This window comes from Prionailurus bengalensis, chromosome A3 (genome assembly GCF_016509475.1).
Source record: "Prionailurus bengalensis isolate Pbe53 chromosome A3, Fcat_Pben_1.1_paternal_pri, whole genome shotgun sequence".
NCBI lineage: Eukaryota > Metazoa > Chordata > Mammalia > Carnivora > Felidae > Prionailurus > Prionailurus bengalensis.
The window spans coordinates 110,388,560-110,405,188 of record NC_057354.1 but is presented as its reverse complement, the minus strand read 5'-3'; the positions used below and the strand labels follow the sequence as shown (position 1 = coordinate 110,405,188).

The following is a 16,629-nucleotide window of genomic DNA, read 5'->3' as shown; positions in this document are numbered from 1 at the left end:
TGTGAACTGGGGAGGGGCAGAGAGAATCCCAAGCAGGTTCCTCCCTGTCAGCACAGAGCCTGACATGGGGCTTGATCTCAGTGAACCACAAGATCATGACCTGAGCCAAAACCAAGAGCAGGATACTTAACGGAATGAGCTACTCAGGTGCCCCAGCAGTTCTAATTTTTTAATATTTGAAAGATTTAAAACAAATATAGCAAAATGTTAAAGTTGAAATATTAGGTGGTAGGATATGGATGCTTTCTTTGGGGAGGGTATTCTTATGAATTTTAACAACTTCTTAAAACAAAAAGTAATGTATGCAAAACATTTAACAGTTTTCCAAGAAGGAAACAAAGATTAAGTGACTTACTCAAAGTCGGTGATTAGCAAGTTGCTGAGGAGGGGGACCCAAAATCCAGTTTTCTAAGTCTTTTTCCCCAAAGTGGGGCACAGTAGGTGCTGTATATTAAATCACATTATTATTAAATCATGTTATTAATGGTACGTACTTACCTATATAGTGCTGCATAATATCGATCTGATATTGTCTGCTGAGAATTCATTACTTGAAAAAGCAACATTAAAGCCTGGACGCTGGTATTAAAATTCACAACATGTAGCACTTTAAAGAGCGTGTCAACCTGCTCCCTCACTTTGTCATCACCAGTCTGGGCATAAGGGTATGCTCTATTTACTCCTGTTAAAAGGGCACTAAGCATTTTTGATTCAATATCTTTTTTCTTGATACAAGTCCGAAAAAAACAAAAATAAAGAGTAATTAATTTATTAGCTAATTCACTTTCTTCATGGGAAAGGACCATTTGATTTAAAAAGCAAATTGCATAATATTGGGCTTTGGAGCTGATATTTGAACGAAAGAGCAGTCTTTCTACTTCGCCACATACAACTCCTTTCATATTTGGATGTTTAGAGAGCAAGGTCTCTAACAGATGGGAGGCTTTTGTGGCTATTCTGTTCTGAGGATCTCCCAGTTTATTTACCACCTGCACAAGAAGAGCCTTTTCTTCCTCTGGTTTGTTGCAGAGAAGTTCATGAGCTACCACAAGGGCTCGAGTTTTAGTGGCTACTAATGAATCATGACTTAAAGTTTCTAAGACCTGCACAAATTCAGCCACTAAATGTTTCAGCTGGTGTTCAAAATACCATAATATCAACCTTCTATCTCTTGAGTCCTTGTTGCCACTGGACAACTGTTCCAGTTTGTTGAAAGGATGCTGGCTGAAAATCCGTAGTTTCCGACTGTCTGGCAAAAGGTCTGTAATCAGTAACTCTTTGAAAGTATCCAAAGCCATGAGGCACTGCTGTTTGCTACCCTTCTTTTTAACAAGGCTCACAAGAGTTTCTACAAACTGCAGTGTGTGAATAGCATCATCCTGAATAAGAAGAATCATGGCTGCCATCCTGTCACCTAGCGTCCCTGACGACACAATTGCCTTCATCCAGGTAGAAGCAGCTCCCTTTTGATTATTTGTCTTATTTTTGAATAAGTTGATTTCGTGCTCATACAATTTCTGAGCTAAGGTTTTGTACTGAGACACAACATCCCGAGGCTGGGGTTCCAAAGAATACTCGTTGCTGTATTCTAGATCATACCATTTGCCTCCAGGCTTGAGCAACAATGTCTGTCTCTCACAAAATTCAAAGATGTCCTGTTGTTTATCTTTCTTAACTTTTGGTGTGGCACTGTTGTTCTCACCAGAATGCTGTTCTGGCCTCTTCTTATTCTTCACCTTACCGAGTGATGTCCTTTCACTTTCTGCTGCGTTTTGCTTTTTTTTATCTACTTTAGATTCGCTTGCTTTTTTGCTGGCATTCTCTTTTTTAGCTGGTTCATCTTCTTCAACTAAGAAAGCTTTTGCATACTTGGCCAAACTAAGATTTTGAATAAATGCTTCTAATTCACCTTGCTGAAGGTCGTCAATTGCTCCTTTTTTGCCTCCATCCACCACTTCCTCATTTTCATCCAACGTAGCCAGCATAAGGTAATCTTGCTGCATTAAAACATAAGAAAGTTTAAATTACAAATCCAACAGTTTAGGTAAGTTTCAAAAGTTAATTTGAAATCTGTATCTTCAAAAGCAATTAAATTCAATTACCATGGTATTGCCTGGGCTCCCACCCCACAACCAAATAAATACTTGATGAATTAAAGATTTATGTGAAAAATAAAACCATAAATAGGAGGATGCACACTGTAATTCAAATAATTTCAGAGTAGAGAAAATCTTTCCAAATCTGACATAAACTGCAGGACTTTAAAGGCAAAGATGGGTATGATTGTCATTCACAGAAAACATGCAAAAGTCAAAACACAAATACGGGGAAAAAAGTAATGGCAACTGACATCAAAGTAATTGGGCTTAATATTTAATACAAAAGTTCCTACATGTCAATTAAGGAAGTGACAACCAAAAAGATTTGCAAAGGATATAAACAAATGGTTCACAGAGAAAAATGTATTTTTTTCAAAATATGAAAGGATGCTCAACCTCACTGACATTAAGAAAAATCCAAATTATGGGGCGCCTGGGTGGCTCAGTTTGTTGGGTATCTGGCTTTGGCTCAGGTCATGGTTTCACGGTTCATGGATTCGAGCCCCACGTCAAATGAATCTGTACTGTCAGCACACAGCCTGCTTCAGATCCTGTCTCCCTCTCTGCCTCTACCCTGCTTGTGTGCACTCTCTCCCCAAAATGAATAAAACATTAAAAGAAAAATAGGATTTAAAACCACCACGATTTTCTAATGTGTCAGATGAGCAAAGATAAAATTATGACAGCTGGTGCTGGGGAGAGTGTGAGGAACAGGCATTTTCCTACATGGTTGATGGAAATGCAAACTAGCACAACCTCTATAGAGGGCAATTTGCTACCTTCAAATCAAAATACAAGACACACTTCCTTCGATCCAGCAGTTCCATTTCTATCAATTTGGGTTATACATAACACTTACAATGTGGGAAAGGATTTATTTTCAAGGTATTCACTGAAGCATTATTTAAGATAGCAAAAAGTTGACAACCCACAATAAATGGCTGGTTAGACAGATTAAACAACGATTTATGCAGGCATAAAACCAATAAAACCAGTGACACAACTGCATATACAGATAGGGAAAAATCTTCAAGACAGCAAGAAAAAAAAGACACACAAAATATTATACAATATGGTATCTTTTGTGTAAAAAAGAACCTGTGTTGTGTGTTTGCTTGGAAGATATCCAAGACACATAAAAATCATGGAAAGGAAATTGCATGGCTGGACATAAAAGCGGGAAAGACGACTTTTTACCGTGTACTCCTCCTTTTTAAGAGAACCTTTTTGTAACATCGGAAATATTATATATTCAAAAATTAAGTACAGGGAAAATTGTGAATCTGCCCCTGTAAAGTGCATTTCTCCTGCCCCCATGTCTCCCCCTCCCCAAGCTATGGTCTCAAACATTTACTAAAAAAATAAGCTAAATTCTGCCAGCTATTTGCTCCAAACCTTTTAAGGTTTTCCATCAAACCCAGGGACAGGCCTACATTCTTACCTTTCTTACTTCATTTCTTACACTCTCTCCTTACCTCACTGGGCCTCAGCTACACTTGACATTTTTGTTGTTCAGAGAGCAGCATGGCTCACTCCTTTCTTTCCTAGTTTTATGCCTAAACATCTCCGTGATGAGTTCCCCGATCACCTCATGTGAAACTGTTACGCCCTTCCCACTCATTACCCTCTTTTCTGATTTTCTTTTTCTCCGTGGCACTACTCAGCATCCAACGTTCTATGCATTCAAAAATTGGTTACTGTTTCTTTTCCTTAATTAGGATGTAAATTCCGAGAGCGCAGAAGGCTTCTAGAGCGCACAGTAAACACGTGCATGTACTCCGTGAGGACAGAAGTTAACGTTCCAACCGCACTGGAGTACAGAACACTGATGCCACGATGTCAGGACCCAAAAAAGGTCAGTCCTCTCTGACCTTATGGAGTGCCAATTATCCATCAGTGAAAATGAGTGACCTACATCCTAAGAAAGGCCATAGCGTAAACACGTTCAATTCTAAAGCACTCTTCTCTCGTAGAGAGCAGTAGAAAAGTAGTGCAGGAAGGGCACAACACAGTTTCGAAGCTGGAATCGGGGTTCAGGACCCCCTCCCACGCCACTCGCCGGGTCACTTGCGAGACCACCCCGGGCGCCTCTGTCCCCTTGTCTGAGTCCGAGGCCATTACCTTGGTGCCTCCAAGCCGTAATACTTCCTCCAGAGAGAACCCATTTTCGGCTTCATCGTTATCCTCTTCGCTGTCCTCGTCCGGATCTTCTACCGCCTCCTCTCCGCCCCAGGGCCGCTTGGCATGGAACTCCAAAGGCTTCCTAGCGGCCGCCATTACCAGCACAGCACGCGCAAACAGCCCAGAGCCTCCTTTCGTTTGCCTGAGTGACGTACTTCCTGCAGGGGCGGGCTCTCTCCCGGAAATGGCTTTACTCCACACCCCGGGACTGCGCGCTGCAGCCTGCGAAGTTCGGCATGAGAGTCCTTGCAAGGGTAGGCGTGGGGCCGCTGTGCTCCGCGGCTCGCGCGGGTAAGCGTTCGCCTCGCCAGAGCCCCGGTTGCGGTAGAGACTGTCTGGGGTGCCTTCCTCAGTTGGGCGCTCCTGGGGTGCAGGACGCCTCTTGGGGGTTTTGAGGTGCAGACGAGTCCAGCCTCAGACCCCAAATGGCTGGTCGCGGGCACTGTGCGTTCCTGCCGGCGCCTGGTGGGCTTGCTTCGTGCGAGGTTAAGAGTTAACGCAGCTGCTTCGGAAGTACTCAGGCTGCTTGCACTTGCAAAGAAACTAAGATTTTTTCATGGTCCCGTTTAACTGTTTTTCGCAGTCATTCCCTGTTTTTGGAGAGGGAAATACTTCAGTTCCGGGAGAGAGCCGGCAGAAAACCAGGTGACACCAATGCTGCGGCATCTTGTGTACAAAATCAAAGCAACTGGCCCTATCACTGTGGCTGAGTACATGAAGGAGGTCTTGACCAACCCCGCCAAGGTACCAGTCGGGGAGCCCGAGGACCAGGCCCTGCTCTAGCGGCCTTGAGGTGTGAGCCAGGAGGGGTGTGCACAGGGAAGCCCCAAGTCCAGGCAGCGGTGGTGCCTAATGCAGGGGAAGAGCCACTCCCACAGACCTGGAGATGGAGAATTAGTGTCAGGTGGTTAGGGATGGATCAAGTCAGTGGCAGTGCCATAAAGAAGGGAGAACGAATTCCAAAGCTGTTCAGGAGGCAGTGTAACCCACTGAATTTAGGAAATGAGGATGTCTTTCCTACCTGGGCTGATTGATGGTAGCTGGTGGTATCATTTCTCTGGGAGAAGGGAATGTAGAAGGAGAAAGAGCAGTAGCCTCTTTAAGAGGGAGGGAAAGGACAGAATTCAATCCAATATATGAACCTGAAGTGCAGACAGGACTTAAGTGGAAATCTACAATAGGCATCTGGAATTATGAATTTAGTCCTGGAGCTTTGTCTGTGTTGGGATGGCATTAGCAGGCATTGGAAGCATATTCTGGGTTTCCTTTTTGGGAATGGAAGGTCTAGTTCTTTACGCTTCAAGGATTAAGCACTGCCCCTGCTCTCTGTCCTGGATTTCCTTCTCTGCTCAACAAAGCCACTTGGTGAAAGCTGGGGTCCTTTTGGTTTAGAATGTATTACCTGTTGGTGGGTCGAAATATGAAATCTGGACTTCTGGGGTTTGTTTGGCCTATTGCTGTTGGATGTGGTGAAGGCAGGGATCCTTTCATACCTGTACTCAGTGCTACCACATACCAACAGTTCACATAGGGAGAAACTTTAGAACAAACATCTGTGTGTTAGAGTGAGGGTTCATTCATCATTGATTCAGGCTCCAAAAGGGCCAGGCACTATCTCAGGCACTGGGAATACTGCAGTGGACAGTGGAACATGGCACTTATGTTCTAGTGAGGAAATGATCTGTAAATAAGGAAACAAGATAATTATAAATTGTTGCAAGTGCTTCTGAAGGCAAGGAAAAGAAGAAAAAAAAAAACCTTAACGGGTTGGTGGGTTTGAAAATAAGTGGTGCAGTGGGAGTAGGGGTTGTAAAAGTTCCCTTGGTAGGTAGGTGGCCAGGAAAGGCTAGATGGTCGAGATAGGCCAGCCTGGCAAAGAACTGGGAGTGAGTCCCCGATGGAGGAAGGGGAAGTACAAAGTTTTGGAGCTGGCAAATGTCTTGGCATTCACAGAGAAAAAAAAGGCACCAGTTTGGCTGGTGGGTGGTGACTGGGGGTTGCAGGTAATGGTGAGGAAAGTAGATGAGTTTGAGGGAGGAGCCAGTTCATTCAAGACTTTCCTGGAACTTAGACTTTTGTGTTAGTGTAAGGGGAGAACATCAGGAGGTGCATTTGATGCATATTGGTGATGACATCCAGGCGGAGACAGCAAGTGAGCAGCTGGCTGTAAGGGTCTAGAGTTCTTGAGAAAGATTGGATATGCATATATTAATTTGTTCACCAGCGTATGGATGGTGTTAAAATCCAAGGAATCTGAAAGAATATATTTAGAGAACCGAAGGTTACCCCGGATTAAGCCTTGAGGAAACTCTTTGAATTTAGAGTAGAGGCTTTTTTTTTTTTTTTAAATCAGCCTTAATTTTTATTTAAAATTTGTTAAACCTTTTTTTTTAATTGGAGCATAGTTGATACAATGTCACAGTAGTTTCAGGTGTACAACATGGTGATTTCGATGACTGTACCTTATACTATGCTCACCACAAACGTAGCTACCATTTGAAAGTAGAGTTTCTTAACCTAGGGATCCTTGAATAGAAACAGGGCTGTGACCTTGGATGGGAATAAAAATTACACCATTTGCATTAGCTTCTTTTTTTCCCCCATTTTTACTGAGAAATAATTGATGTACGTCACTGTATAAGCTTAAGGGGTACAGCATGATGGCTTGATGTGCACATGTTGTGACATTACCACAGTGAATTCAGTTAATATCCACCTTATGTAGATACATTAAGAAGAAAGGAAACAAAAAGGGAGAAAATTTTTTTTCTTACAATGAGAACTCTTAGGATTTTCTTTTTTTTTTTAATTTAATCTTTTGTTTTTTAAAATTTACATATAAACTCGTTAGCATATAGTGAAACAATGATTTCAGTAGATTCCTTAGTGCTCCTTACCCATTTAGCCCATCCCCTCTCCCACAACCCCTCCAGCAACCCTCAGTTTGTTCTCCATATTTGAGTCTCTTCTGTTTTGTACCCCTCCCTATTTTAAATTATTTTTGTTTCCCTTCCCTTATGTTCATCTGTTTTGTCTCTTAAAGTCCTCATGTGAGTGAGGTCCTATGATTTTTGTCTTTCTCTGACTAATTTCACTTAGCATAGTACCCTCCAGTTCCATCCACGTAGTTGTAAATGGCAAGATTTCATTTATTGCTTGCTGAGTAATACTACATTGAATACATATACCACATCTTTTTTTTTCTTTTTTCTTTTTTCTTTTTTTTTTTTTTTTTTACCACATCTTCTTTATCCATTCATCCTTTGATGGACATTTGGGCTCTTTCCATACTTTGGCTATTGTTGATAGTGCTGCTATAAACATGAGGTTGCATGTGTCCCTTTGAAACAGCACACCTGTATCCTGTGGATAAATGCCTAGGAGTGCAATTGCTGGGTCGTGGGTAGTTCTATTTTTAGTTTTTTGAGGAACCTCCATACTGTTTTCCAGAGTGGCTGCACCAGCTTGCATTGCCACCAACAATGCAAAAGAGATCCTCTTTCTCCACATCCTCGCCAACATCTGTTGTTGCCTGAGTTGTTAATGTTAGCCATTCTGACAGGTGTAAGGTGGTATCTTATCGTGGTTTTGATTTGTATTTCCCTGATGATGAGTGATATTGAGCATTTTTTCATGTGTCGGTTGGCCATCTGGATGTCTTCCTTGGAGAAGCGTCTATTCATGTCTTTTGCCCATTTCTTCACTGGCTTATTTGTTTCTTGGGTGTTGAGTTTGATAGATTGTAGAAAACTTTGTAGATTTTCGATACTAACCCTTTATCTGATATGTCATTTGCAAATATCTTCTCCCATTCTGTCGGTTGCCTTTCAGTTTTGCTGATTGTTTCCTTTGCTGTGCAGAAGCCTTTTATTTTGATGAGGTCCCAGTAGTTCATTTTTGCTTTTGTTTCCCTTGCCTCTGGAGACGTGTTGAGTAAGAAGTTACTGTGGGCAAGATCAGAGAGGTTTTTGCCTGCTTTCTCCTCCAGGATCTTGATGGCTTCCTGTCTTACATTGAGGTCTTTCATCCACTTTGAGTTTATTTTTGTGTATGGTGTAAGAAAGTGGTCCATGTTCATTCTTCTGCATGTCGCTGTCCGGTTTTCCCAGCACCACTTGCTGAAGAGACTGTCTTTATTCCATTGGATATTCTTTCCTGCTTTATCAAAGATTAGTTACCCATACATTTGTGGGTCCATGTCTGGGTTCTCTATTCTGTTCCATTGATCTGAGTGTCTGTTCTTGTGCCAGTACCATACTGTCTTGATGATTACAGTTTTGTAGTATAGCTTGAAGTCTGGGATTGTGATGCCTCCTGCTTTGGTTTTCTTTTTCAAGATTGCTTTGGCTATTCGGGGTCTTTTCTGGTTCCATACACATTTTAGGATTGTTTGCCCTAGCTCTGTGAAGAATGCTGGTGTTGTTTTGATAGGGATTGCATTGAATATGTAGATTGCTTTGCATAGTATCGACATTTTAACAATATTTGTTCTTCCTATCCAGGAGCATGGAATCTTTTTACATTTCTTTGTGTCTTCTTCAATTTGTTTCATAAGCTTTCTGTAGTTTTCACCTCTTTGGTGAGATTTATTCCTAGGTATTTTGTGGTTTTTTTGTGCAACTGTAAATGGGATCGATTCCTTGATTTTCTGTCGCTTCATTGTTGGTGTATAGGAATGCAACCGATTTCTGTGCATTGATTTTATATCCTGCAACTTTGCTGAATTCATGAATCAGTTCTAGCAGTTTTCTGGTGGAATCTTTTGGGTTTTCCATATAGACTATCATGCCATCTGCGAAGAGTGAAAGTCTGACCTCTTCCTGGCTGATCTGGATGCCTTTTATTTCTTTGTGTTGTCTGATTACAGAGGCTACGACTTCCAATACTATGTTGAACAACACTGGTGAGAGTGGATATCCCTGTTTTGTTCCTGACCTTGGGGGGAAAGCTCTCAGTTTTTCCCCATTGAGGATGATATTAGCATTGGGTCGTTCATATATGGCTTTTATGATCTTGAGGTATGATCCTTCTATCCCTACTTTCTTGATGGTTTTTATCAAGAAAAGATGCTGTGTTTTGTCAAATGCTTTCTCTGCATCTATTGAGAGGATCATATGGTTCTTATCTTTTCTTTTATTGATGTGATGAATCATGTTGTTTTGTGGATATTGAACCAGCTCTGCATCCCAGGTATAAATCCCACTTGGTTGTAGTGAATAATTTTTTTAACGTATTGTTGGACCCGGTTGGCTAATATCTTGTTGAGGATTTTTGCATCCATATTCATCAGGGAAATTGGTCTGTCGTTCTCCTTTTTAGTGGGGTCTCTGGTTTTGGAATCAAGGTAATGCTGGCATCATAGGAAGAGTTTGGAAGTTTTCCTTCCATTTCTATTTTTTGGAAAAGCTTCAAGAGAATAGGTGTTAACTCTTCCTTAAATGTTTGGTAGAATTCCCCTGGAAAGCCTTCTGGCCCTGGACTCTTGTTTTTTGACAGATTTTTGATTACTAATTCGATTTCCTTACTGGTTAAGGGTCTGTTCAAATTTTCTATTTCTTCCTGTTTCAGTTTTGGTAGTGTATATGTTCTAGGAATTTGTCCATTTCTTCCAGATTACCCATTTGATTGGCATATAATTGCTCATAATATTCTCTTATTGTTTTTATTTCTGTTGTGTTGATTGTGATCTCTCCTCTTTCATTCTTGATTTTATTTATTTGGGTCCTTTTTCTTCTTGATCAGACTGGCTAGTAGTTTATCAATTTTGTTAGTTCTTTCCAAGAAATTTGTTAATCAAATTTTGTTAATTCTGGTTTCATTGATCTGTTCTACTGTTTTTTTGGTTTCGATAGCATTAATTTCGGCTCTAATTTTTATTATTTCTTGTCTTCTGCTGGTTTGGGGTTTTATTTGCTGTTCTTTTTCCAGCTCCTTAAGGTGTAAGATTAGGTTGTGTATCTGAGATCTTTTTTCCTTCTTTAGGAAGGCCTGCATTGCTATATACTTTCCTCTTATGACCGCCTTTGCTGCATCCCAGAGGTTTTGGGTTGTGGTGCTATCATTTTCATTGACTTCCATATACTTTTTAATTTCCTCTTTAACTGCTTAGTTAGCCCATTCATTCTTTAGTAGGATGTTCTTCAATCTCCAAGTATTTGTTACCTTTCCAAATTTTTTCTTGTGATTGATTTTGAGTTTCATAGCATTGTGGTCTGAAAATATGCATGGTATGATCTTGATCTTTTTGTACTTACTTAGGGCTGATTTGTGTCCCAGTATATGGTCTATTCTGGAGAACATTCCATGTACACTGGAGAAGAATGTATATTCTGCTGCTTTAGGATGAAATGTTCAGAATATATCTTTTAAGTCCATCTGGTCCAATGTGTCATTCAAAGCCATTGTTTCCTTGATGATTTAAAAAAAAATTTTTTTTAACATTTATTCATTTTTGGGAGACAGAGACAGAGCATGAGCGGGGAAGGGGCAGAGAGAGAGGGAGACACAGAATCCGAAGCAGGCTCCAGGCTCTGAGCTGTCAGCACAGAGCCCGATGCGGGGCTCAAACTCATGAACTGCGAGATCATGACCTGAGCTGAAGTCAGACGCTCAACCGACTGAGCCACCCAGGCACCCCTCCTTGTTGATTTTTTGATTAGATGATCTGTCCGATGTTGTGAGTGGGGTGCTGAAGTCTCCTACTATTATGGTATTACTATCAATGAGTTTTTTATGTTTGTGATTAATTGATTTATATATTTGGGTGCTTCCACATTTGGCACATAACTGTTTACAATTGTTAGGTCTTCTTGCTCTGTAGACCCCTTGATTATGATATAATGCCCTTCTGCATCTCTTGATACAGTCTTTATTTTAAAGTCTAGCTTGTCTGATATAAGTATGGCTACTCCGGCTTTCTTTTGTTGACCATTAGCATGGTAGATGGTTCTCCATACCCTTATTTTCAATCTGTAGGTGTCTTTAGGTCTAAAGTGGGTCTCTTGTAAACAGCATATAGATGGGTCTTGTTTTCTTATCCATTCTGTTACCCTATGTATTTTGATTGGAGCATTGAGTCCATTGACATTTAGAGTGAGTACTGAAAGATATGAATTTATTGCCATTTTGATGCTTGTAGAGTTGGAGTTTCTGGTGGTGTTCTGTGGTCCTTTCTAATCTTTTGTTGTTTTTGGTGTGTGTGTGTGTGTGTGTGTGTGTATTTTTTTTTTTCATCTTTTCTCCCCTCAGAAAGTCCCCCTTAAAATTTCTTGCAGGGCTGGTTTAATGGTCACAAACTCTTTTAATTTTTGTTTGTCTGGGAAGCTTTTTATCTCTCTTTCTATTTTGAATGACAGCCTTGCTGGATAAAGAATTCTTGGCTGCATATTTTTCTGATTCAGCACACTGAATATATCCCGCCACTCCTTTCTGGCCTGCCAAGTTTCTGTGAATAGGTCTGCTGCAAACCTGATCTGTCTTCCCTTGTATGTTAGGGACTTTTTTTCCCTTGCTGCTTTCATGATTCTCTCCTTCCCTGAGTATTTTGTGATTTTGACTATTTGACTGTTTGACTTATTGATGGTTGGTTTTTGTTGAATCTAATGGGAGTCCTCTGTGCTTCCTGGATTTTGATGTCTGTGTCTTTCCCCAGGTTAGGAAAGTTTTCCACTATTTGCTCACATAACCCTTCTACCCCTGTTTCTCTCTCTTCCTTTTCTGGGACCCCTATGATTCTGATGTTGTTCCTTTTTAATGAGTCACTGATTTCTCTAATTCTTAAATCATGCTCTTTTGCCTTAATCTCCCTCTTTTTTTCTGCTTCGTTATTCTCTATAAGTTTGACCTCTATATTGCTGATTCTCTGTTCTGCCTTGTCCATCCTTGCTGCTGCTGCATCTATCCATGATTGCGGCTCAGTTAAAGCACTTTTAATTTCATTCTGGCTATTTTTTACTTCATTTATATCTACAGAAAGGGATTCTAATCTATTTTTGACTCCAGCTAGTATTCTTATTATCATGATTCTAAATTCTGGTTCAGACATCTTGCTTGTATTTGTGTTGGTTGAATCCCTGGCTGTTGTTTCTTCGTGCCCTTTTTTTGGGGGTGAATTCCTTTGTTTTGTCATTTTGAAGGGAGAAAAGGAATTAATGAGGTAGAAAAATTGAAATTAAAAAAATTAAAATTAAAAAAATATTAAAGTTAAACATTAAAAACACACACATACACACAAATCAAATAGATAATGCTAGATCCTAGGTGTGTTTTGGTCTGGGTGTTGAAAGTGGTTTGACAGATTAGAGGAAAAAAAAAAAGGGGGGGGGACGGAAATCGTTTGAGAATTTGAAAAAATGAATACACTGAAGTAGACTAAAATGAGATGATGGGGGTAAAATAGAATTTGAAATAATATGCACAAAAATCAAGAATATAGTAGAAAAAAATTAAAATATTTTTAATAAAAGTTAAAAATAAATATGAATTTTTTCATTTTCTGTATTTAAGAAAAAAGAAATGAAAAAGAAAAAATAAAATCGTTTGAAAATTTGAAAAAGTGAATACACTGTAGTAGACTAAAATAAAATGGTGGAAGTAAAATAGAATTTGAAAAAATTTACATAAAAGCCAAAAATATAGTAATGAAAATTAAATAAGAATATTTTTAATAGAAATTGAGAGTCAAAATGAAGTTTTTCTGCATTCAAGAAAAAGAAAAGAAATGGAAAAGAGAAAAAGATAAAAAAGATTGTATGAAAATTTGAAAGATTGTATGAATACACTGAAGTAGACTAGAATGATGGAAGTAAAATAGAATTTGAAAAAATTTACACAAAAGTAAAAAATATAGTAATAAAAATTAAAGATATTTTTAATAAGAATTGAAAATAAAAATGAGTTTTTTCTTTTTCTGTATTCAAGAAAAGAATTGTAAAAGAGAAAAAAAAAAAAGAAAGAAAATTGAATAGATGAACCTGCTAACAGATTGAAGTAGGACTGAAATTGTTTCATTTTCCCCTAGAAGTCAGTCTATGTAGCTCTTTATAGTCCATAAATTAAGCCGATGGTGAGACTTGTGTTCTTAAAGAGCAAGGTTGGCCCAGTTGGGTGGGGCTTAGTGTAACAGCTCTGCTCTCCACTAGATGGCGCTGCTAGCCTATTGGGGTGGATTGTTGCGGCACTTGCAGGTGCATATGCGCATGCACAGGAGTGGAGAAAATGGTGCCTCGCAGCTACCCAGCCTGTTCTCCCGGATCAGCAATCGCACACCCATCCTCTGTCTTCAGCTCTTGTCCACTCCCTGCTTTTTCACTCTCCATGATCAGACCCCAGGCAGTACCTCTCTCCCAAGTTTTGTCTCAGATGCGGCTGTTTTCCCTGGCCCCTTACTTCTGAAGGACTGTGGCTTTGACCCATTGTGCCCCTCTGCGGGATGGTCTCACCAAGCAATAGCTGAATGAGCAATGGCCGAACGTCATCTGCACCCAGGAACGCCTGCTGCACCCTGCTGTTGCCGATGTCCTGAGGCTGCAGCCAGGTGCAAGCCTGTCCCAGAAAATGGTCGCAAGACAGTGTAGCAGCAGCATTTCAGGGATTATGGAAAATCACAACACACATCTGGCACCAGGCCTCACTCTCAATGGCCTTGCCCCAGCACCAGCGAATGTGGCTGCCTTCTGGGGTCTACTGGGACCAGGTGGCTTCAACAGTCTTTACCAAATGTCCTTTCATCAGTGGAACCACTTTTCCCTGTGTGGCCTGAGAACCTCCTGGACCCCACTCTTTTCCTGGGGATTCGCCCTTCCCACCAGAGCACCACCAGGTATTGAGCGGCTGAGTTGCAGCCTTTGTGCTCCCCTTGTTTACAGTCTTAATGGAATTTAAACCCTCTCCTTTCTCCCTTTTTAATTTAGTCCCTGCGGCTGTTTCCAATTTTCCACTTTTTCCTCTAGCTGCTTTTAGATACTTTTAGATACTTTTCCCGTATCCGCCCCCCTCCCCCCCCCCCCCGCCTCCGGTCTCCATCCTCTCTCCACCCGCAAAAGTGGTTCCCTACCTTCCGTGGCTTCTCGCTTCCCAAGTTCAGCTCTCCACGCTGTGTGCCTGCTGAATTCTGTGGTTCATGCTGTGCAGATTGTTGTGTTAATCCAATCAGTTTTCTAGGTGTGTAGAATGGTTTAGTGTTGGTCTGGCTGTATTTCGTGGACACGAGACATGAAAAAAGCTTCCATGCACTTCTGCCATCTTGCCTCCTCCCCTCTCTTTAACATTTCTTGTCAGGCCAGTTTGGTAATGATGATCTCCTTTATCTTGTTTTGGAAATTCTTTGTCTCTCCTTCTATTCTGAATTTTAATCTTGCATGGTAGAGTATTCTTGGTTGTAGGTCTTTTCTTTTCAGTGCTTTTAATATAGCACTCCTTTGTTCCCTGTAAAGTCTCTGCTGAAAAATCAGCTCATAGCCTTATGAGGTTTCCCTTGTATGTTACAGTTTTCTCTTGCTTCTTTAAAAAAATTTTTCTTTTTTTTAAATGTTTGTTTAGTTTTAAGAGAGAATGAGCTGGGTAGGAGCAGAGAGAGGGAGACACAGAATCCAAAGCAGACTTCAGGCTCTGAAGTGTCAGCACAGAGCCCAATACGGGGCTCAAAGTCATGAAATGCAAGATCGTGACCTGAGCCAAAGTCGAATGGTTAACTGACTGAGCCACCCAGGGGCCCCTCTTGCTGCTTTGAAGACTGTCTCTATGGGGGCACCTGGGTGGCTCAGTCGGTTAAGCGTCTGACTTCAGCTTAGGTCATGATTTCATGGTTCATGGGTTCAAGCCCCACGTTGGGCTCTGTGCTGACAGCTTGGAGCCTGGAGCCCGCTCCGGATTCTGCACCTCCCTCTCTCTCTGTTCCTTCCCTGCTCTCACTCTGTCTCTCTCTCTCTCTTAAAAATAAAGAAAGATTTTTAAAAAATGAAAAAAGAAAAGACTGTCTTTATCATTACTTTATGCGGTTTTAATTATTATGTGTCTTGTTGTGTACCTCCCTGGTTTGTCTTGTTACGTGTTCTGTGTGCTTCCTGGATGTCTGCTTTCTTCCTCAGATTAGGGAAGTTTTCAACTATTATTTCTTGAAATAAGATTTTCGCCAACCTCTCTCTCTCATCCTTCTGGGATTCTTAATAATGTGAATGCTATTATGCCTGAAGATGTTGCAGAATTCCTTTAACTTATTCTCATTTTTTAAATTGTTTTTTAAAGGTTTATTTATTTTGAAAGAGAGAGAGACAGAGCACGAGCAGGGGAGGGGCAGAGAGAGAGAGAGGGAGACACAGAATCTAAACAGGCTTCAGACTCTGAGCTGTCAGCACAGAGCCCGATGTGGAGCTTAAACCTATGAGCTGTGAGATCATGACCTGAACCTAAGTTGGATGCTCAACCAACTGAACCACCCAGGCACCCCTAAATTCTTTTTCTTTTTGGTCTTCAGTTTGTTTGCTTTTCATTACCCTGTTGGATAACTAATCTGTCCTGCATCCTCTAATCTGCTGTTGAGTCCCTCTAGGATATTTTTCATTTTAATTATTATATTCTTCAGCTCTGACTGGTTCTTTTTGAATATTTTCTATCTTCTTGTGAAGTTCTCACTGCATTCATTCACTCTTAAGTCTGCCGAGTTTCTTTATGGCCATTACTTTGAACTCTTTATTATTAGGGTTATTGCTTATCTGAGTTTCATTTAGCTGTTTTTTCTGTGATTTTGCTTTGTTCTTTCATTTGGGACATAGTCCTCTGTCCCCTCATTTTGTTTCACTCTCTGTGTTTGTATATATGTATTTGTTAAACCAGCTACATCTTTTGGTCTTGAAAGTAGTGGCCTTGTGTAAAACAGGTCTTCTGGTACCTTATGTGCGGTCTCCCCTGGTCACCAGAACCACATGCTCCAGGGATATCCCTTGTGTGGCTGCATGTGCCCTCCTGTTTATATACCACAGTTTCTTTATCCATTCATCCATTGATGGACACAGGCTGTTCCCATGTCTTGCCTGTTATAGACAATGCTGCTGCGAACATGGAGGTGCAGGTCTCTTTTCGAGGTAGTGTTTTCATTTTCTTTGGATATATTCTAGAAGTGGAATTGCTGAATCATATGGTATTCTATTTTAAAGTTTTTGAGGATCTTCCATACTGTTTTCCATGGTGGCGCTACCATTTTACAGTCCCACCAACAGTGCACAAGGGTTCCCTTTTCTCCACATCCACACCGACATTTGTCATCTCTTGTGTTTTTCATGGTGACCTAACATGAGGTGGTATCTCATGGGTTTAATTTGCATTTACCTCCTTAGCTTCTGAAAGTTAGCAT

At 40.7% G+C, this 16,629-nt stretch overlaps 2 protein-coding genes across 2 annotated transcripts in view; one reads left to right on the top strand and one right to left on the bottom strand.

The window, feature by feature from the left end:
* Window positions 1-4,436, bottom strand: part of CEBPZ (CCAAT enhancer binding protein zeta) — a 22,776-nt gene extending 18,340 nt beyond the window's left edge. Inside the window, exons 1-2 of the mRNA XM_043604152.1 lie at window positions 4,221-4,436; window positions 499-1,997 (exon numbers count right to left, since the gene is read on the bottom strand). Of these exons, the coding sequence (XP_043460087.1) occupies window positions 499-1,997; window positions 4,221-4,376 (1,655 nt within the window). The 5' untranslated portion in view covers window positions 4,377-4,436. The remainder of the gene's footprint in view (window positions 1-498; window positions 1,998-4,220) is intronic.
* The window catches only part of NDUFAF7 (NADH:ubiquinone oxidoreductase complex assembly factor 7), a 24,470-nt gene continuing 12,276 nt past the window's right edge, over window positions 4,436-16,629 (top strand). Inside the window, exons 1-2 of the mRNA XM_043604157.1 lie at window positions 4,436-4,571; window positions 4,864-5,024. Coding sequence (XP_043460092.1) covers window positions 4,517-4,571; window positions 4,864-5,024 — 216 coding nt within the window. The 5' untranslated portion in view covers window positions 4,436-4,516. The remainder of the gene's footprint in view (window positions 4,572-4,863; window positions 5,025-16,629) is intronic.